We start from the raw sequence: 22,232 nt of genomic DNA, 5'->3' as shown, positions 1-22,232 counted from the left end.
ATAGTGCTTATAAAAAGCACTGGATCACTAAAGTTGATGTGCATTTTGCATGTGGTTAGCATAGGGACAGGAACCTGCTGGATAGGGAGAGTTCTAGGTTCTAGAGGAGGGGGGACAGTATAGGGGCTGTTTGTTATTGTGGCTGTAGGGAACTTTTCCGCTTCTAGGGTCTTGTTGCATATTGCCCACCAGTGACCTCCTGTGACAGGTGCTGTCAGTTCTCGAGCATTGTTCCCCAAGTACTACATTAATCATCAGTGAGAGTCGAAACCTATCCATAGACTTCTGTTACAGTGGGATTTACTAAAGCTGGAGAGTGCAAAGTCAGGCTCACTTCTGCATAGAAACCAATCATCTTCCAGGTTTTGTTGCCAAAGCTTAATTTAACAAGCGAAGGTTAGAAGCGGATTGGTTTCTATGCGGAAGTGAGCCTGATTTTGCACTCTCCAGCTTTAGTAATAAATCCGTGTTTGGAATGTTCTTGAGAATATACTCCCTTGAAATATCATACCACTGTGTGCCATTCCCTCTTGGGTGCCTACTACCCGGCTTTATTGCCACCTACACACTGACAAAAGGTCCATAAATTATTAGATTTGTGCACCTGACACCATAGATATTAACATTTTTTTTATTCTACAATGCAATTATACAAAAAGGTGTAAATAAACGGCAACAAGTAAAAAAGATAAAACATAAGAAATTCACGATTTTTAAATGTTTGTCCAAAATTCGCTGTTCTAAACACGGAGCAAATGATATCCCTTGCTCTATGAAAATGTAAAAATGCACTATTTTTTTGCCAATTAGTGTACAAGTACCTCCTGAGCAGACAAAAGGATCTGACGATGATGGGATTATTCCTGATTACCAGCCAATAAAAAAAACAAAAAAAACAAATGGAAATTCTTTCATATACAGCAGTTAAATCACAACACTATATAGGGCGTTTTCTTTTAATGTATCATACATAGCAAGGTTTTAAAGGTCTGGCATTGTCTGAACACACAAAAAAAAAAAAAAAAAAACTAAACGAATCGTCAACTAAGGGTAGAATAGAATAGAGGGATTTTATTAAATGGACATTACGGCATTGCACTAGATCTGTCATCATATGCAGCAATCTTGCTTTTGGGCCTTTGAAATAAGCCTGAGGGACACATAGTTAGAAAGTAATAGAAGAAATCTATATCTTTACAGATAACACGCCTAAGAGGGCCAAAAACTACATCAAAGAGAACCTGCAGTCAAAAGGGAGGAAACACTTTTCATTCCTGGGATAGTAAAGAATGCTGAGGCCTATTGGAAGAGATAAAGCCTCCAGAACAGAAGCCAAAACGTTGGAGCTGAAAGGTGGAATGTGTCTAAAGTAAAAAAAATAGAGCATCATGTATATACTGGCCAGCTCTACCAATTGTATCCATACTTTGGTAGATTCTTTAAATTGTGTAATGCTATCTTACTGAAAGTACAATGACTTGGATGGTTTCTAAAGGTCTCCAATGGATATACATTCCACCAGCATTCTTCCCTGGCATGCTCCTGGATATTTTGAGTTCTGAGCAAACAGACACTTTAATGATCTACTTTCAATTGTTAACACTTCCTATCCCCCTCCCCCACCAACTTTCTGAACACAAACAGGTAGTCTCAGTAGCATAAAGGGCGGATATTACAAAGCTAGTTTGCTTTTGTAACAGTCTAGAAACATCATCTGGGCTAGGGGTACCCACAAAACATTATGATCCAGAAGTATTGGCTTCAGAACAGAAATGTAGTCTGTGTGATGTTGCATAAGAGATGGTACAAGCTTAACTGTATCACAGTAAACTCACATTGCTATTTGAAAATTGTGGAAAAAAAAAATGTGACCAGACATACAAAGTTGTGTCTACATAGAGTTGTAGGTACACTTTCAACAAGTGCCAACCTATATAAGTAACTTTATCATGGGTAGTGCCCTCAAGCAACATTTCTACAATCCACCATGCCAACTAATCATTCTAAGAAAAAAAAACAATTGTTATTGGTTACCTCTGTGAGTGGATCATATGAATTTATCTTCTAAAAACCAACACATTAGAAAACATTTCCATTGCATACATTGAGCATGTGTATAAGCAGGTCGTGTGGTTGAGCATCCCCCCCCCCCCACCCCCCCTTCTCACCTGTATACATTATCAGGAATATCACAGTTAGGATCAGCTCCAGGATCAGCACACTCCAGATAAGGTAGAGATAGAGGTTGTTGTCATTAAAGAAATCCTTGGCAGAGATAATCAGGAGGACAGCCGCATTGCCTAACAGAAAGGAACAAAGGTAAAATAGATGACTGTACAATTACGGCTTCTGGGGAAATACTGTACATAGACAATCAGCAGAACACCTCATTTAAAAAAAGAAATTGGGTCTCCAAATTCACAGCTATGCAATGTGTCACCATTATCATGCATTCGGTTTTCTAGGGGTCCTAATAGAAAGCAATATTGTCTATTTTGTAAGGGTCTAATTTGAATCTTATGTTATCTAAAATACATTTTCAAAGAGACGTTCACATTTACTCTCGACATTCTATATTTTCTTACATACACAAATGCACACAATCTCTGTCAACTGTTCAGGCTGCATGTCCAACAATGTAGTGAGCATCCCAGCTAAACAAGGGCTTGACTTCAAACAATTACATGACAAGAAGAGAGAAACTGCTTTTACTTCATCCACAGAAACAGACATACACAAAAGAGGACAACAGTAAAGCATGAGCCAAAGTAAAAGTGGCCATACACGGTTTGAATTTTGGCCAAATCCTGCTGGCTTGGCAGAAACTCATGCAGTATATGGCCCTGTCCACACCGCTTGTTCAATCATCTTTTGCTGAAGCAGTCTGCTGGGAAACTGTCAGGCAAACAGCACCTGCATCCAATCAGATGAAGGCACTGTATGCATATTAAATATATAAAAGACAGTGCAGCGCTGTAAAAACTCGGTAACATCAATAAATCAAAGTGCAAATATGAATAACTTACAGTATATATGCCACACGTGCTCTTAGTATATGCAAAAACAATATAATTAGGTGACCTATATTTGTGTTCATACACGGAATAAATCACAGTACATGTGGCCCCCTTCACTCCCACTCTAACACGATAAGTGAAAAATTGATGGGAAATAACCAAGGTGGATACAAAAAGTTAATAGATAGTAGATGATGGTGCTCAACTCTGAACAAATTCATGCAATGCAAGTGATCACACAAGTAACTTCTAGTGACTGTGTGTGACTCTCCACCTGTGGCTAAATTGCCCCCTCACCTCCACTCTGCGGCCCAATGGGCCTACACGCTTTTAAGATCGCTGCAGGATCTTATTCCAACACCGGCAGGTAACCTCAGCAAGCCTCCCGTGGACCTCTCATCCGATTAGGTAGGTATTCAAGGTGCACTGGTTCCTGGTCTCAGCTAGGTATACCACTCATCCAGATGATATAAGCACAGGAAGAATCTCTCATAGTGTAATATGCCAAAAGTAAGGTGCTTTATTCAAAGATATAAGGTATACACTCACATAATAAATCCACAGTCCTCCATTCAAAACCACATGCATGGGTGTACTGCATGGGTTTCTGGCTGTTCAGGGTGTGCCAAGATGGCGGCCGTACCGGAAGTACGTCACCGCAGACCGGATGCTGCGTCACCGCGTATCTACGAGTTGCGTCACCGTACACGTGACTTCGTCAGGAACTGTATGCATATTCTGACAGCTGGAGGTGCCAACTGTAAGAATACAATAGCTCAGCAAGTAAAATTTGTCCATCTGTGTGGTTAAGCCTGGTACACACGGGTCAAATATTGGCCGGTTCAACAGAAACCAGCCAATGTTCAGCCATTGTGTACAGCAGCCTGTCCGATAGAAGCCAGCCTAACATTCGGCTTCTGTGAAAACGGGCATGCTGGAAAACAAGCAGCTGATTGGCATCGATCATTCCTTGCAGCCAATGGCTGCGAGTGCTGATCAGTGTGTTCTGGTGTGTGTGTGGGAAGGGGGGGGTAAGTGGTTCCCCTGTCACAACACAGTAGCTAAGCAGGAAGATCGCTGTACTAACATCGCATAGTTAGTACAGCATGCGCCTCAGTTTTTTTCTGTTCAGCCAAAAAAACTGTGTGCACTAGGCAGAGTGGATGAAGGCAAAGTAGATGGAGGAATTTGCTGGACGATTTTCATTCAATCTGTATGTAGGCATGGCCTAGGGCCAAGGTACCCAATCAAGGAGACACATACACAGTTTTTGATGTTTTTCGTACCTTGCGGCAGTATGAATAATGGCCATAATTAAAAAACCTGGAGTGAAATCAGAAACACACAAACACACACACATTGTTTGCACAGTGTCACCAGGCTTGGGTCTTATTACCTTAGGACAGGCAGTTGCAGTGAATAAATGATCTTTACTGAGGTCTTCAAAGCATAAAAAAATGCAAACAAAAAAAGACAGTTAACGCATTTCATGCAGAATGTGCTTATTCATAACTCATTAGCAAGCACATTCCGTGTGAAACACGTTAACTGTTCTCTGTCCTTTGTTTTGCAGCTGTGATATTTGAATTTTTTTATGCTTTCGAGACCTCAGTAAACTTAATTTATCCATTACATCATTGGTGTGCGATCAGCCTTTCATCCTTGTCTTCCTATGGCTGCAATCACGGATTGAACCGACATCTGCTGGTGTATGGAGAGCTGTGTGCTCACCTGGAGCGGTGATCTTATTGGTGCACAGAGATGACAACTGTGCTGCCAGGAAGCTACCCACATTCCTGATCCAGACACCAGAATGTTGCCTGTAGGCCAAGATTCCAGCATTGTCCCTGGACTGACCCCATTTGCCAGAAACTTTTCCCTGGAGTATTTGCTTTCCCCAACAAGCCGGGTCTCTGTCCCTGACCTATCGCTCACTCCAGGTGTGCCCAAATGATGAAGATACCCTTATTTATAAGGTCCCATACTGCCAAAAGTATTGGGACATGCCGCCAAATCATTGGATTCAGGTGTTCCAATCACCTCCATGGCCACAAATCAAGCATCTAGAATGAGTCGCTGTCAGGAGCTCAGTAAATTCGAGTGTGGTACCATGATAGGTTCCAACCTGTGCAAAAATTCCAATCCTGACTAAAATGACATAGCGGGGTCAGTGTATGCTGAAGCGCACAGTACACAGAAGTTGCCAACTGTCTGCAGAGTCAAAAGCTAAAGACCTCCAAACTTCCTGTGGCCTTCAGATTAGCACAACAGTGTGCAGAGAGCTTCATGGAATGGGTGTCCATGGCCGAGTAGCTGCATCCAAGCCATATATCACTAAGTGCAATGCAAAGTGCCGGATGCAGTGGTGTAAAGCATTCCACCACTGGACTCTAGACCACTGGACACGTGTACTCTGAAGTGACAAATCATGCTTCTCTGTCTGTCAATCCGATGGGATGTGTCTGGGTTTGGCGGTTGCCAGGAGGGCGGTACTTACCTGACTGCATTGTGTCAAGTGTAAAGTTTGTTGGGGGGGGGGGGGGGGGATTATGGTGTGGGGTTGTTTTTCAGGGTTAGGCTTGGCCCCTTAGTTCCAGTGAAGGGAACTCTTAGGGTGTTAGCATACCAAAACACATTTTGTACAATTTCCTACTCCCAATTTTGTGGAAACAATTTGGAGATGACCCCTTCCTGTTCCTGCACCAGCACACAAAGCAAGGACCATAAAGACATGAACAAGTGAATTTGGGGTGAATTCAACCCGATAGAACACCTTTGAGTGGAGATTACAAGCCAGGCCTTCTCGTCCGACATCAGTTCCTGACATCACAAATGCGTTTCTGGAAGGATGGTCAAACATTCCCATAGACACACTTCTAGACCTTGTGGACAGCCTTCGCAAAAGAGTTGAAGCTATTATAGCTGTAAAGCGTGGGCCAGCTCCATATTGAATCCTACAGACTAAGACTGGGATGCCATTAAGGTTCATGGGCATGTAAAAGGCAAGTGTCCCAATACTTTTGGCAATATAATGTATCTACAGGACACCAGTTAACCTGCACCTGCCTACATGTAGGCTGAACAAAATATATACATGGCCTCCTTAAACAGAAGAGAAGCAAGTCTGTGTGTATTATTGAGCCTAAATGGGGAGCACTCAGCAGCTTTTCAATACCGTATGTTTAAAAAAGAAAATCTAGATAAAATTTAAAAAGTATCTGTCAACCTACATTTTTTTTTTTTTTTAGAGACTTAAGTTGATCATCAGATCCAAAAAAAAACAAAAAAAAAAAAACACACACAACGAAAGAAACTGATCTCTAGGAGGAGTGAATGGGGTTGCATGCTCATCGCTGATTGAATATCCCAGTTAGTTAGCTAAAATGTACCTTATGTGCAGTTTTTTTATTCATATATAAAAAAATGAAAAATTTCACAATGAACCTATGAGATGCTTAGACACAATATCTGGCAATTTGGAAAGCCTCACCAAGTTATAGGACATGTTGAGCATATTAAGACTGGAGATTGATGACTTTCCAGTTAGCTACCACGTGATAGTCACTCACATTTTTTTGGCAGACAGAATTACCATAACTAAGCATTGGAAACAAGGACAACAACAGGCACCTAATCCATCCAAAACTATTACCTAGTCAAGTTTCATCACTTGCAAGAAAAAAATGCAGGCACTCAGATCAGATACCTTTCCAGCTTTTGAAAACCCTGGACCGACTGAATTGCTAAAATGACTAACCTCACCTTGCATCCATTTTGCCATCTAGAAGTGTATTGCATTCTGTTCCTGTTTCTGTGTTTTTCTAGCCACAGTGCTGTTATTTCTTTACTGTTGTAATGCTGTATCTTTATACTGCTGTGGGTGGTAATTTTTGTAATTTTTTTTATAAACGCAAATAACAAACAATGAAAAAAAAAAAAAGTGAAGGCCTGTGTTATAGAGCATTGCAAAAGTTGCATGATAGTCACTTCCAACAACTATTAGATTTATAAGTGGATCAGGAGTAGAACCTCTCTCACGTTTGAATCGCTATCTGTTGCATCCCTAGGGAAATTATCTCAAAATTTTCACCTAGACAAGAAGCGAGGTAAACCACTTCAACAGGGACTCAGACTGCAAGAAGGTGTTCTGAAGGTACAATCCTTCCCCTACTCTTAAAAAAAAGAAATCACGCTTTTAATGCGGTTTGTGTCCCGCCTTGAAATTTGCCATCCCACTGCTTGTCCTGGTGACATGTCACGGAGATTGGAAGAGAGGAGAAATCTCCCCAAAAAGGGACCAAAAATAGAGATGTAAAAACTGACAGCTTTGAATACATTTTTCAAACTGAAAAAAAAAAACCCCCCAAAAAACAAAAAAAAACAACACACATTTTGCCTGGGAATATACCCTAATTCAATACATATGCAAATTCTCTACAGAGAATATAAATTTGGGATGTGTGTGTTGACAATCACCACTGTAGATTGGGTAGCTCACAGCAAAGACAAAATTGTTGGATAGCCCATGTTTGGCCAGTATTTGGATTCAAGATTTGGATCCAGATGTCGCATACACTCTTTTTTTCCTAATTAAAAACCGGTTCCAACTGTGCAGAGGTAGCCTGCATCCTCCACAGATTTGCATTGGCTGGCTCCTGTACAACCTCACTGCATTCCACCATAATAACAAGGGATTGTTATGTTAATATATGCATCAGTAAAAAACAAAAGAAGACATTTTAGGACTGTAGGCAAGATTGTTTTTCTAGGTTTTACATTTGTTAAGCTGAAAATGCATGAACAAAATATCCATGAAGTAGTGTTACCTTGGTACACACTGGACACTCTTATGGTAATCAGGCGACCTAATTGAAAAAGTACTTCTGTACACTGACAAGGATAGTGGACATCTGGAAACACAGGAGATGCAGAGTCCAATTTTAAGGTGGAGGGCAATGATTACATGTAAATCTTGCTATGAGTTAACTGTATATTATTAGGTTCCAATAACAATGTAACTTTCCAATGAGCATTCACAATGTAAGCCTCGACTCTTCAGCCTAATATTTTCTGATACAAGTGTAGCACTGTATCATGTCAATACGTTATACCTCATTGTTAGGAAAAAGGTCATCCTTGCAGCTGGATTTTCATCTGCTTTTATTTGGCCTTCAGTGGATCCTCTCAGATTGTCCTAGGTAGTGCCCACGTGGTATGCTGAGCCAACACTAATTCAAGGAACTGAAATCCAATTAATGAAAAGGGCAGGCCAGGGACAATAAGAAGACATGTGCACATGGAAAATTTTCGTTTTGGTAGCAGTCGTTCATTGAAGAATTTAGATTCATTATACTTTTTAAACTGAACTTGTGGAATTTGTTTTGTGTCGTCGGAATTAGTTTCATTTATTTGTTGGTCTGGGTGGATTAAAAAAAATTGAGCAGTTTTTCCCAGAAGATTCCTATACACATTTGATAGATTATCAAATCAGACAGATTCCAATTGGAAGGATTTGATCTATTTGGACGCTAGTCCAACCCACCAAGAGAAATCGCATGAGCTGATTGGAACAAAATTCGAAACCATTTGTTAATCAAATTAGCGAACAAATTTGTTAATTCAATTCATTTTGTCATGGGTTTGAACTACTATTGCATCAGGTGACATCATCTGAATGAAACAACTACATTTATTAATTTTGTTATAACTTTTTTCAGATTCATTGACATTCATTACTAATGTCCATTGGGAGATTCGTATACATCCGCATCTCCAAGAATGAAATTTTTGTCCAAGAAAACTAATCAAAATAAAAAAACGCACATGTCTAACGGTAAGATTAGGCAGGAAAGAGCTGGATGATGCTAGCTGTCCTTCAAACAGGAAATAAGGTTGACTCTAACAAACTTACTGCAGCTTCGTATGCACACTGTTAAAAGCTCAGTGTGCAATGAAATCAGAGTAAGCAATTTCATTACAGGAAAGTAGCATGTACAACTGTGCAGAAGGTAAGGTAAGGCTGGAGAACAGTTTAATGTTTGACCTGTAAATCTGAAAACTTGATTGCCTCGTCAATCAGGGCAAAGCAACCAAGTCTCTTGAGAGCCCAACCCATGACTCACTTATATCCTTTGCTGAAGTATGTAATCTTCACTGAGGATGTGGTGCTGAGCCTTGAGTGGCTAATCACCAGGCTCAAACACTGTCACGTAAGGGAAAGGGGTGATGTCACCAACCTTTTGTAAACCCTGACACCATCCTATATGGAGCTTACAGAATTTGATTCCCTGCACAGGCAGGGAAATGGAGCAGCAAGAGTGCATAGGAAAGAAAAGTATAAGTGGGTCGTTGAGGACTTTTCTGAACACCAGCAAAGGTAAAAGGAGCCTTGAAATGTTACAGAAACATATATACCATGCAAACACTCTTCAAAGAATATGGAACCTTTAACATCTTTCCTACCACCTCCTGTCTGCTCATTGTAACTGACTTATTAGCCACCTATTTGGATGATCAAGGAAATGTGAACAAGGAAGTAGATGCCTTCATGGATGTCAGGGTTACCTGAAAACTGAGCTGTTCCAAAAACAGTGCCAAAGGTTTTGAGACTACAAGCTTGAAAATTCCATGCTCCACAGTAGGTTCTGGGGTGCTAGGTAGGTCATAACCTGTGGGTAGCTTGGGTGAGGACAGCCTACTGGCGATTTATTATACTAAAATATATATATTCAACTACCACCTCTATGCCGACGACACACAAATCTATCTCTCAACCCCCCACCTCACCCCCTCGGTCTCCGCCCGAATCACACACCTGTTGAGCGACATATCAGACTGGATGTCGCTCCACTTCCTTAAACTGAACCTCTCCAAAACCGAGTTTCTTGTCTTCCCTCCAGCCCGGACACCACCCCCCATTGACTTCTCCATCATGTCCAACAACGCCACCATCAAACCCGCCCCGCAGGCCAGAGTACTTGGTGTCATTTTGGACTCCAACCTATCCTTCCAGCCCCAAGTCCACTCTTTAACAAACTCGTGCAGACTCCACCTCCGCAACATCGCCAAAATCCGCACGTTCCTAACTCCAGAAACCACTAAACAGCTCATCCACTCCCTCATCATATCACGACTCGACTACTGCAACTCCCTCCTCACTGGCCTGCCTCGCCGCTGGCTATCCCCGCTTCAGTCCATCCTGAATACGGCTGCCAGACTCATTCACCTTTCCAACCGCTCCGTTTCCGCCACCCCCCTCTGCCAATCCCTCCACTGGCTTCCGATTGCGCAACGGATCAAATTCAAAATCCTAACGCTGACGTACAAAGCTGTCCACCATACTGCCCCGAACTACATCACTAACCTAATATCCAAGTACCGCCCAGCACGCACACTCCGCTCCTCACAAGACCTCCTTCTCTCTAGTTCCCTGGTCTCCTCCTCCCATGCCCGCCTCCAGGACTTCTCCAGGGTGTCACTCATCCTCTGGAACTCCCTGCCCCAACCCATCAGATTATCACCTACTCTCCTCTCCTTTAGGCGCACCCTGAAAACCCATCTCTTCAGGGAAGCCTACCCCACCCCCTGCTAACTTGCCGACCTCCTCCACTCTTCCTACCACTCCATCCCCCACAGCTATCTCCTCCTGTGCCACCATCCCCTCCCTCCTAGATTGTAAGCTTGAAAGAGCAGGGCCCTCGATCCCCTCATGTTTTGCATTGTATTGGTATTGTTCTGTCACATGTTCTGTCCCCCTTTGTAATGTACAGCGCTGAGCGAACTATTGGCGCTTTATAAATACTGTATAATAATTATATATATATATATATATATATATATATATATATAAAATTATTTTTATTTATTCTTAACATTTGAAAAAAAAAAAAAACCCACAGAAAACCTATGGGTTCAACTGTGTATTTACAGGTTCACCTTTGGAAACATGTTACATGTTCCACCCATAGCTACAGCTGTGCCTGCCTTCCCCCCCTCCCCTCTGACAGATAGTGAGGGAAGAAGTTTCCATGCACTGTCAGATTTGAAAACAGCGCCCACAAGGCCGCATCATTCATTCATGGACTCCCATGAATGAATGAACTGCAAGTCCCGACAGCCTTAGCGGCTGTGGGCTTGTAGTTTTCAATGTACTACCACAGCGCTGTGGAGCGCCACGGTAGTTCATTGAAGCTTCCTGTCAGACTATCCACTTGACCATACATCCTGTACAGCAAGCAGATATTCTGACAGGTCTGTAGGAGATGTGCATGGCATCAGCAATCTACTGATGCTAGTTGATGCAATGCTTTACAGGCTGCTTTGGACAAAAATAATAAATGCACATTTTTTTACCAGCAAAAAAATGCATTTAATATTTTTGTCAAAAAGGTGAACTTATCCTTTAGGCCATCTACCTAAAGCTAAACTCCAGAAAAATAAAAATCCTCCCTTGCAGTGGGGCTACCTCTGCATTGCAAAGGATAATTGCTTGTTTAGGTCTAGGGCAGGGGTCTCCAAACTTCCTTAATAAAGGGCCAGTTTACTGTCTTTCAGACTTTAGGAGAGCCTGACTGTGGCTATTGGTAGTAGAAAATGCCCCAGTATCAATGGAAGTAGACAGCATCTCAGCCTTGATGTTCAGTGGAAGTAAAAAAACAAATTACATGGCGCCTGTGGTCAGTAGGAGGAGGAATAGCGCCCCCACATTGAGGTCAGCGGGAGGAATAGCGCCCCCTCATAGGTGTCAGCGGGAGGAATAGCGCCCCCTCATAGGTGTCAGCGGGAGGAATAGCGCCCCCTCATAGGTGTCAGCGGGAGGAATAGCGCCCCCTCATAGGTGTCAGCGGGAGGAATAGCGCCCCCTCATAGGTGTCAGCGGGAGGAATAGCGCCCCCTCATAGGTGTCAGCGGGAGGAATAGCGCCCCCTCATAGGTGTCAGCGGGAGGAATAGCGCCCCCTCATAGGTGTCAGCGGGAGGAATAGCGCCCCCTCATAGGTGTCAGCGGGAGGAATAGCGCCCCCTCATTGGTGTCAGTGGGAGAATGAGCACCCCCTCATTGGTGTCAGCGGGAGGATGAATGTCCCACTGTTAACAGCAAAAGGATTGGTGCCTAATTTTTTGTGTCAGTGGGAGGAATAATGCTTTGTATCAACGGAAGAAGAGTGGCCCAGGGGCCAGATAAAATTAAACAAAGGGCCACATTCTGCCCATGGGCTGCAGTTTGGAGACCACTGGTCTAGGCTAATGAAAAAAGCTATTTTTCTAACTCTAAACCCAGAGGCTTCCACCATGCTACTAAACTGGTCCCCTTCTTCTGCTCCAGCTGTTACAGGTCCTCTGATGTCAACAAGTACAATGCAGGACCCATAGCCTTGCATTAGCTGTGGAGATGCGGAGGAGCAGTTCACAAGCCGGAACTTAGGAAAGTAGAGGAGAGCATCAACTGCTGGAGGAGTGAGGATCAGGTATGTGAAAGTGTTGTTCCTAGGCCTAAACAAGCATTTAACCCTTGCAGTGTGGGGGCACCCCAACTGTAAGGGAGCATTTCTCCTTTCTCAGGAGATAGGAATAAAAAAAAAAAAAAAAAGCTGTACAAATACAAGAAAGAGGTGAAATCCCAATGTTTGGACTTGTCTTAAAACAAAAAGGTGAAACCCCAGAGTAATTACCATCTCTTATTAGAAAGATTGTACCAGATTGGATCCTGGGACCTCACTGACAGATAAGAGTAATAGAAAAAAAACTTCTGATTCAAAGTGCACTGAGGGTAGATAGAAGAGTAACATTCCAGAGCATCAGACAGACATCCAACGGTAAAGAAAAACATTCCTGGCAATGAAAGCACCCACATATGCTCACAGTCATAATAAGAAAGCAGGATTAATTACAGGCCAGCTCTGGATTTCCTCTACAGCCTCATTTTCTGCATGACACTTTTTCCACACAGAAATCTAGGTAATAAACAAAAAGACGGGAGCCACTAAATTAGCAAGAAGGAAAATTTTGCAGAACCTGATTCTGAAAGATTGCACCTCTCATTGTAAGTGAAATTTACAATTTTTGTTATTTGCCTGTAGAAGCAATTCATCATTCATAAGAGAAAAAAAAAATCACTGCAACTGCAGTGGAAAAACAGGGCATGGATATTACGGCATTCTGAAAAAAACATGTAGTTTTAGAATAGGATGCAGTCACCCATCCAGAACAAATATCCCCCCTGTTCATTATAATGTTTTAGGTTAGATTGGACAGTGTCCTGAATTCACCTACATTACTTGACTTAAAGTGCACCTGTCACAAGAAAAGTTGTAGTATGCTATTACGAGCCACTCTTTTTTAGAATGCAATTTACTAAAGGGAATATAGTCTTCAGCAATGTTTATTTAGATACATTTTTAATAGAGATTGGTACATTGTAAAGAATCTTATTAGTGTTCCTAAATATATAAAAAAATTGTTTCTATTTATAAAATTGTATTTGGGAACATACCCAGATTCTGTTTCCTAGATTGTAGTGGTTAAGGTTTAGCACTCTTTTTCCAAATACAAGTCTATGACCTAACCACCTCACTGAAAACAATGCACTCCATGTGCGGTTGATTTCTGATCTTAACAAATGTTAAAGTTTAACTCCAGGATAGAGAAAACAAATCTTGCAGTGGGCTTGCAATGGGCCTCTGGGCCTCCTGGCTCCCGCTTCCCCCCACCACTGCAAGGGTGAGAAGCTCACTAGGTCTAGGGGGAGTTGAAGAGTATGTGTAACTTACCTTACACCTCACTCCATTAGGTCCTTGTGCTCTCCTCTACTCTTAGCTGTAGGTGGTCGCTCAGGGTAATCACATACAATGCATGGCTATTAAACCTACATTGTATGTGGAGGAGGTAGGCGGTCAACTGTGGCCAGGAACGTCTCAGAGAGTAGGCTTCGGAGAAGCAGCTTCAGGAATAGAGTGAGCCTTCAGGAGGGATCAGTAAGGCAAGTTAACCCTTGCAGTGTGGGAAGGGGCACTGCAAGGGTAATTTTCTCTTGTGCCCAGAGCTGGGCTTTACCCGCTTGCCAACTGCCTCAAGTACAGTGGCAAAAGCGGCCTCTCTACACAGAATCACACATCTGATACGTGATCCAGCTCTTCCGGGTAGGGAGTGCCTGCCGCCCTGGCTGTGCTGTGATTAGTTACAGCATAAGCAGATCAGCATGTTTCGCCAATCGGTCAAGTGGATGACAGGACAGAGCTCTGTGATTGTAAACACAGAGCTCTATCCTGACAGTGGGGACATATCGTTTTTTTATCTCCCTACAAAAAAAAAAAAAAAAAAAAAAAAAAAAAAGCAGTAACATCATCAACACATAGTGACACACCAAGCATTGTTGGGCACACAGTTAACCCGTTGATTGACCCTAGATGTTAACCTCTGCCAAGCCAGTGTCATTAGTACAGTATCAGCGTATAATATTAGCACTGATCACTGTATTAGTGTCAGTGGAGAGGTCATTGATAATTCCCACAAAGTGTCAGATTGCCCACCGCACTGCTAATAGTTGTTACTACTATAAAAACACACACGTGTGTGGCATGGCATCACCGCTTTTGATAACGTATTGGCATACGAAACACGTCAAGGAGAAGCCTAGCCAGGCCGTGACGTCCCGCCGCCAGATCACGGAGGTCCGGCGGCCATCTTTCTTTTCTGACTGGTCAGTGTATTAAGCAGCTTTTAAGCTGCATTCTTTTATCTGGAAATCGTGCATGGTTATTTTTTACTTGGAAACTCTGCAATACCATACATGTGTGTATTTATGATGACATTAGTTTGGATAAACTTCCCAAAAAAAAACAACAACTTTAACTTGCTACACTATGAGTATCTATATCTTTTGCTCCACAATGAGCACTTAAAACCCCCAGGACCCCAGGTGTGTCTCTGCAGCCCAGAGAAAGGATCTTATTGGTGACCAGACCCATACGCAGCAGACCCCTATTGGAGGGACCTCCGATTGACATCATAAGTGCCCAGACCGACAGAGGAAGTGAATTGACACCAGGCTGTACCTTTGTAGATGGGAGAACCTCTGGCTGATCGATACGATTAATGCGCAATAAGATTGCGCTTCTGGTGAGTTTGCAATCTTACCATCGCACGCCGCCGATTATTTCCCACACTGGGGCCACACATATTTATTAAAATTGAAGAACTGTTTACATAATTTATTTACTCCCATTTTTATTGTATTATTACTTACTCTGCACTTTCTATGGGACGAATATTATGCTAATCACCTATTAAGAAAATCCTATGCAGACCAATAGTCAATTTAACATCTTATAATTTATTTATATCACAGTGTATATTGCTTTCTATCGTGTTTACGCATTGCACCTTGTTTTAGCGCGGCACTATCTTGATTGCTACTTATTATAATTGCACATTGTACTTTATTTTAGTGCTGCACTATTTTTATTTCTTGCGACACACACACACACACACACACACACACACACACAAGCTTTTTAGTCAATGTTTTGTTTTTATTGCAGAAACTAAAAAAAATTTTTCTCCCTAAATTTTCAGTCTTTTTCTTTTATAAAATAAAAAACCCAGCGGTGATCAATTACCACAAAATGAAAGTATTTGTGTGAAAAAAATTATAAAATTTAGTTTGCGCACAGTGTTGCAATTTTCTAGCGCAGTGCTAGACAAAAAAAAAAAAAAAAAAAAGGCCTGGTCAGGAAGGGGTAAGTGGTTAAGCAATAAGCAGAGTGATGACCCTATCTAGTGGCCACACTACAAAAGACTACCTAAAATGGGTGAAAACTCATAATGTCCTAAATGGGCAACTGCAATCATTATTGTTATACAAACTTGAAATGAAAACAAAAAGTATAAACTCAGTGTATACTAAGTACTACAACAAAAATGAAAATGTGTTCACGAACAATTTGTTTAGTACTACCCCCTTAGGAGTCGCTGAGTTTTCGAACTCCCTGACACACTTTACCCACTCTGAAAGCCCAACCCCTGCTGACACCACAATACACTTCTGGCCAGAGTAAACTCTCTCAATATTACCAGAAAATGGACTCACAAACAAATTAGAGTGAACTAATATTTTGTTTATATTAGCGTTGAATGTGATCTTGGTAAAAGCAGCACAAAATAATAATAGGCACGCATATAATAACAGTTTTCACTCTCTGAAATGTTTGCTGTATGTGTTGACTTTTGCTTAAAGTTACTATCAGTTCTGAACTTCCTTAATAACCAATGACCTCAACTCGGAGATGTTTCTGTCACCAGTGAGCAAAGGAAAAACTACCAAAGAGTAAGGCTAGCTCACTTTGGGTCCTCAGAAGCTGATGACAAGGTTCAAGTCTTAGGTAAGAAAAGAGATCTTTAATTAGGAAGGCTAATTCTCCTTTAACATCAGTGGAAGATCTTCTGTTGGTGCACTACAAGAATTCAGATCTCCTTGGTTGCAATAGGTGGAAGTCCCTCAAAAGGATTTATACAAGTGCAGGCATTACCCCTTCAAGTGGTATTTAACTTGGGCAATACCCTTTAATACACAAGATGAGATGCAGGTTTTAAGCAAGAAGTTTAAGGGCTGGGCAGAAGCACTTATTGGTAAGAGTTAATTCCTCTATAGGCTGCAGTAGCAAATGACAACAATGACAAGAGTCCCTTGATGAATGTGAGGCTCTGATGACTAGATTATGCTGGAGATGTGCTTGCTAATCGGCCGGATGAACTAGGCCTCAACTTTTGAACAATGTCAGTAACTAGATAGAGAATGTCTGATTAAAGAGAACGTCAGTGACAGCTTAATTGGCTGGAGAATGGGACTCACACCCGATCTATAGCATCATCCCAGTCACTGGTTGTCTCTCTGTAGATGGGGGCCCCGAGCGGTTCCTCCTGCAGTGTTCATTTGTGACTACAGTATTCCAGGTCATATGCTGACAGGGTAGTTCTCCAGATTGTTAGGTGATGTCAGCAGTCAGCTATTCCTCCCCTTATTTTTCACTCTCTCACTATGCAGCCTGGTCCAGTCCTCCGGCGTTCCGCACAGCCGTCTCCTTACACCTTCCTTCCAGTTTTCTCCCCAGTTCCCTTCCTGCCTCTTTTCCCAGGCTTCTACCTTTACATACCTCCAACCACATGCCAGCCCCTCTGGGAAATGTATTCCCCTAATTTGCTGCCTTCCAACAAAGCCCTGGATTCATACAACATTCATACAAAAAAAAAAAAAAAACACACCAAACAAAGTCCTACAACAGACTTGCAAAACAAGTGGGCTCATATGCCAACATGGTTCAACTAACAAAAGGCTTACTTCTCAGGGCCATTGGGATGCAGGGCTCGTGCCAGCCTAAGTCGGCTCATACAGCCGCCTCAGGGCACCAGGATGGGGAGGGGGGGGCAGCATCAAAATTTGGAATCCCCAGCCAGTGGCATTTTTAAAATAACAGATTAATAAATGCACAGTCACCTGTGTAGACAAAATCCTTGCACCGGCCCTGTTGGGATGTGCACAACAATGGCTACTAGCTACCATAGGCAAACTAGTGATTTTATGACCTTGGTTGCCTTAGGCAATTGATAAATAGGACATATGCATTTCCACCAAATATGATCATGCACAACATTGTTATTTTTGGAGAGACATGAATAAAATATGTAGCAATAAATCAAATAGGTGCCTTTTGTGCACAAAAGGCACCTGTTTAGTATTACAGAAAGATGTTCTGGGCTTAGTTGTATGAGATATTGCACACCTTTAGCACGCCAATTTTCTGGAGTCTCTAACAGGAACATAATGCGTCCCAAATAGGGAGACCGATATCTTTTGGTGTCAACAAAACAGGAAGTGAGGGGAAAAGCTCAACAGGGAGACAGAAAGCACTAAAAATCTAACAAAAGATCTAACCCCTTCTCCATTTTATCCAAAATACAAGGTGATGGTTCAGGTTATTACACCACCAACTGCCAATGACATGAGAAAACCAAGGCTGGGTGCTGAAAATAGTCATCCCTCTGAGAGTACTATGCTCCCACCGCCATTGATTTTGTTGAAGCTGCAGAAAATCTTTCCAGGTTCTTATGATAAAAGCTGTGCTCCAAGTACCCAGGATCTGCATAAAATGTGATCACTCAACTAACGGCTAAGTACATAGCTTTTGCCATTAGGATCAAGAATGTAAAATTATTAAAATTGTATTTACTTTTTTTTTTATTACTCCTTTTACATGTCATCAGAGCTTTGGAACGATAATAAATATTAATTATTGTATTACACCCCAGCAATCTACATTAATCTGAATATAATACATTATTTCAATAAAGAGGATAAACAACAACCTGGAGGTGAACCTCTTCAGCATTGGATCACATAACATGAAAGGCTCACATTGTGTACCACCAGTGCCTCCTTGTGGTAATGTTTGAATTTTAATCACCTAAAAAAAACAATCCTTATTGCAGCTCTACAGCTACACATATTTTACTTATATTATTTACATATGTTATTATTATAATACAGGATTTATATAGTGCCAACAGTTTGCACAGTGCTTTACAACGTTAGGGCAAACAGTAGATTGACAATACAATTCAATACAGGAGTCAGAGAGCCCTGCTAGTTAGAGCTTACAATCTAAAAAAAAAAAAAATTTCACAGGAAAGGATTTAATTGCTGGAAATTTAAAAAAATAAAATGACAAAAACGTCTCTTCTATACAAAAGGCTTTAAGTAGCATTAACACAAGTTTTTAAAATAAATGCATTCTAACAAAAAAACACACTCTCCAGTGCTTTACTGTGTGTTTTATGTGTGCAGTGACACTGCAATCCTTACTGGTCACCACCACCTAATCCTAGTCTTGCAACTCCGCTTCCCTGAACTTCCGGATGTAAACAGGTGCAAGTTACCTTTAAAAGGAGAAACACAGTCAAAGCTTGTTTGGCTGTACTTCTTGTGTGGATTACAGGAATGCATTTCATTCTGCACTTCTGTGACCTGTTTTCAGCTGACAGTGGGCTGAAGCCCGCTGTCAGCTGAAGTCACTCAGCCTGTCCAGACTGGAGAAAGATCTCAACTTTCAAGTCGAATCCACCCCAGAGTCTGAAGTGGCACCTGGCTCAGCCTTTCTGCAAGCCGCTAAGAGCCTGGGTCAGCCACACCCTCCGCCTCCACAGTCCAGCGCTGCAGACAATGGTGACTGACAGTCACCGCACTCATCTCAGAGTGATGGTGAGAACTCCGTGATCATGCAATCCTGGAGTTCTCAAACATAGAGCTGGCGGGGGACAGATGCAGCATTTACTCTTCCCTGCAGGTGGTTACTTGGCCTATTTAAAGTGGAGCTCCACCCAAAAGGGAAAGTTCCGCTTTAAAGACTGGTCCCCCGCTCCCCATTAAGAATTGGCACCTTTGGGGAGCGGGTACCCGAAATTGACAGGTACTTGCTCCCATTTCGATCGCCTAGGCAATCTGAAGTGGAAGTTGTCCCCCTACACTCCCTCCCTGTAGTCTTCTGGGACATGTGACAAGTCCCAGAAGACTACGGGGCCCATTCAGGAAGTGCAGTGCTACTCATGCATGCGCAGTGGGCACCTGGCTGTGACAGCTGCAAGCTGTCACAGCCAGGTGCCCACACTGAAGATGCCGGCCCCTGGAACACCAGACAGCTGGTGAAATGGGCTGCGGAGAGGACACCGCGGGATCATGGGACAGGTTAGTGGTTGTTTTTGAAAGTCAGCAGCTACAGTTTTTGTAGCTGCTGACTTATTTTTTTTACAGTGTGAGTGGAACTCTGCTTTAAGGTGTTGGTGGAGTCTAGGTTGGAGTCAGACAGCCAGAGAGGAGAGAGCAGCATTGAAGGGGGTTTCTGCTCTCCCCTTCTGGAGAGTGGATGGAGAAGGGCTCTGTCTAGTAGGCATCAGAATGAAATAGGGAGGTAAAAATAACCTAGAAGTCTTACAGGAATAACTGGACGGTGTGAGTATTTACATGCATAAAAGTGGCCACCCGCCCAAGTCTATAACTGGCTTATGAAGCAAGGACACATAAACAGGCATCACATAGTGAATAAAGGGGAGAGAACAATGTTCTTGGACAACTTGCCAGCCAGCTTGCTAACAACCGAATTAACCTGTCTAACAGTATGCGTTTAACAGGGGTTTAGTTAGCACACAGGACCTGGTTGCCATTGTGCTACATGCTGGGGTCCAGTGCACTCCTTTGCCTTTAAGAGGGGTGGCTCCCTCAGGTCCACCTGCCCATGATCTATCCATTAAATGCATGTGCCTCTACTATGGGGACTCACAAATTTTAGAGTTAGGACCACAGATTACCAGGGTGCCGTGTCGTGGCTCTGTGGCTTACGTATGTATTTGCAAATGTGTGCTAACTAAACCCCTGTTATAAACGCATACTGTTAGACAGGTTAATGCGGTTGTTAGCAAGCTGGCTGGCAAGTTGTCCAAGAACATTGTTCTCTCCCCTTTATTCACGGTGTGAGTATTTACACCCTTACTACTCCATGTTTGGTCAGCAAACTGACTGTTGGCAACAAAGTTCCATTCACCATTATTTGGAAATGATTTTACCAGTAATATGGATGGTTTGCTTCATTGAAATAAGTAAAACGGAGTTTACTGCAATAAAAAGCCTCTGTGCTATGACCTAATAGGAGTAAAATGTCAAGTAGAGCCAATGCCTGGGGTGAAGAGAGTTACGTGCTTTACTGGTGCAAGCCTGGTCAACTCTGGAGTGAGTGGTGGAAAGAAGTCCTCTGCCTAGCATCTGGAGCTTCTGTCTGGACCAAAGGCCTAGGTATGCAAGTACTCCAGGCAGCAAATGGTTAAAAGGTAAAGTGACCAGGAGTTGTGACCAAAGTGTTTTTACATACCCGCAAGCCACTTGTGTAAAATGTAAACCATTAGATTTTTTTTTTTTTAAATAGGGTTTAATAACACTTTAAAATGCAGGTAGGGTGGTGACAGTCAGAATATACCTTCATTTGGTACACTGACACAGACAAGCAGGACATGCAAACTCCATGCAGCTGTGTTTCTTGTGGAGTTCAAACAAAATTCCATTCAAAACTGTGTGCTAAATACTTATCTGTGCTTTGCGAATTATAATGTGAAATTCCCGTGTATTATATTTTAAGGTCATATTCAGCCTTGCACCCTACTTTTTTTAGGCATTTTAACCTAAACATCTGTTGTAATAAAGATAATGCTGTACAATACCTGTAGAGTGTATCATTAGTGGAATAGTCGTGAGATGGCTTGTGGATTGGTATAGTTTAAGATATCCCCGGCCTTTTGCTTTGGAGTGATGGTAGTGGAGAAATCGCTCATGGACCACGTACAACAACCACAGTATGACTTTACACATGATGATAATTGTATTCAGTTCAAAGGGGTTTGTGTATTGCATGCATTTACCATCTTCACTGTGAAGTATGCAAAAATAACCAGAGACAAGAGCCAAAGCTACGAAGGCTACCTGTTGGAAAACAGAAGAAATGAGGATGTTAAAAGAACAAACATAATATTTCTGTCTTTCCAGTGGTACAGCATATAATCCATTTACAAATCTGCTCTCCTAAAACAGTCATCCAGAAAAAGCTGTCTGAATGCTGCAGTGCAAGGTGCAAAGGCTCCTAGGAAAATTTAGCTTTGCTTCCTTGTAATCAGAGGAGTGCGGGAATTGACTGGTTGGGGCTGCTCAGTGTTTCACAGGCTGCTGCACTGTTATTTACTCCAGTCTTCAAGAACAGTGGTCTCCAAACTGCAATTGGAGGGGCTGGATGGTGAACTCTGCTTACTTTTATCTGTCCCTTGGTGCACAATTTCACCAACTGAAACTGATGATGGGGCACCATTCCTCCCACTGACACCAGTGATGGCACTATTCTTCCCAATGGTTTATGCCAACATGGTTTATGGGAATTTTCTATTCCCACTGGCCATGGTCTGGCCCCCAATAAAACTTGAAGGATAGTAAAGTGGCCCCTTGCTTAGAAAGTTTGATTCCAGAAACATAGTGGGAGGAAGAAAAATGTGGGTAGCCTCAATATTTATGGGACTCTAGCTAATGCTTGTGGAGGTTTGCACAGAAGGTGAAGAGAAAGCCCATAAAATAGTCAGACACTGGCAGCAGGGGCAGTACTTCTGGGCCCGGTCCTGCAGGAGGAGACCCCTG

The 22,232-nt window shown here is 42.3% G+C and overlaps 1 protein-coding gene across 2 annotated transcripts in view; it reads right to left on the bottom strand.

The window, feature by feature from the left end:
• Nucleotides 1-22,232, bottom strand: part of TMEM192 (transmembrane protein 192) — a 79,821-nt gene that overhangs the window by 32,816 nt on the left and 24,773 nt on the right. Inside the window, exons 3-4 of one of the 2 annotated variants that reach the window (XM_089670362.1) lie at nucleotides 21,275-21,533; nucleotides 2,169-2,300 (exon numbers count right to left, since the gene is read on the bottom strand). In XM_089670362.1, coding sequence (XP_089526488.1) covers nucleotides 2,169-2,300; nucleotides 21,275-21,533 — 391 coding nt within the window. The remainder of the gene's footprint in view (nucleotides 1-2,168; nucleotides 2,301-21,274; nucleotides 21,534-22,232) is intronic. The other variant, XM_089670363.1, reaches the window with a different exon arrangement.

Source organism: Staurois parvus, unplaced genomic scaffold (assembly GCF_062004578.1).
Source record: "Staurois parvus isolate SC_StPar_1 unplaced genomic scaffold, SC_StPar_1.0 ptg000090l, whole genome shotgun sequence".
NCBI lineage: Eukaryota > Metazoa > Chordata > Amphibia > Anura > Ranidae > Staurois > Staurois parvus.
Note: the sequence above shows the minus strand (reverse complement) of the source record. Positions and strands in the feature narration are given on the sequence as shown.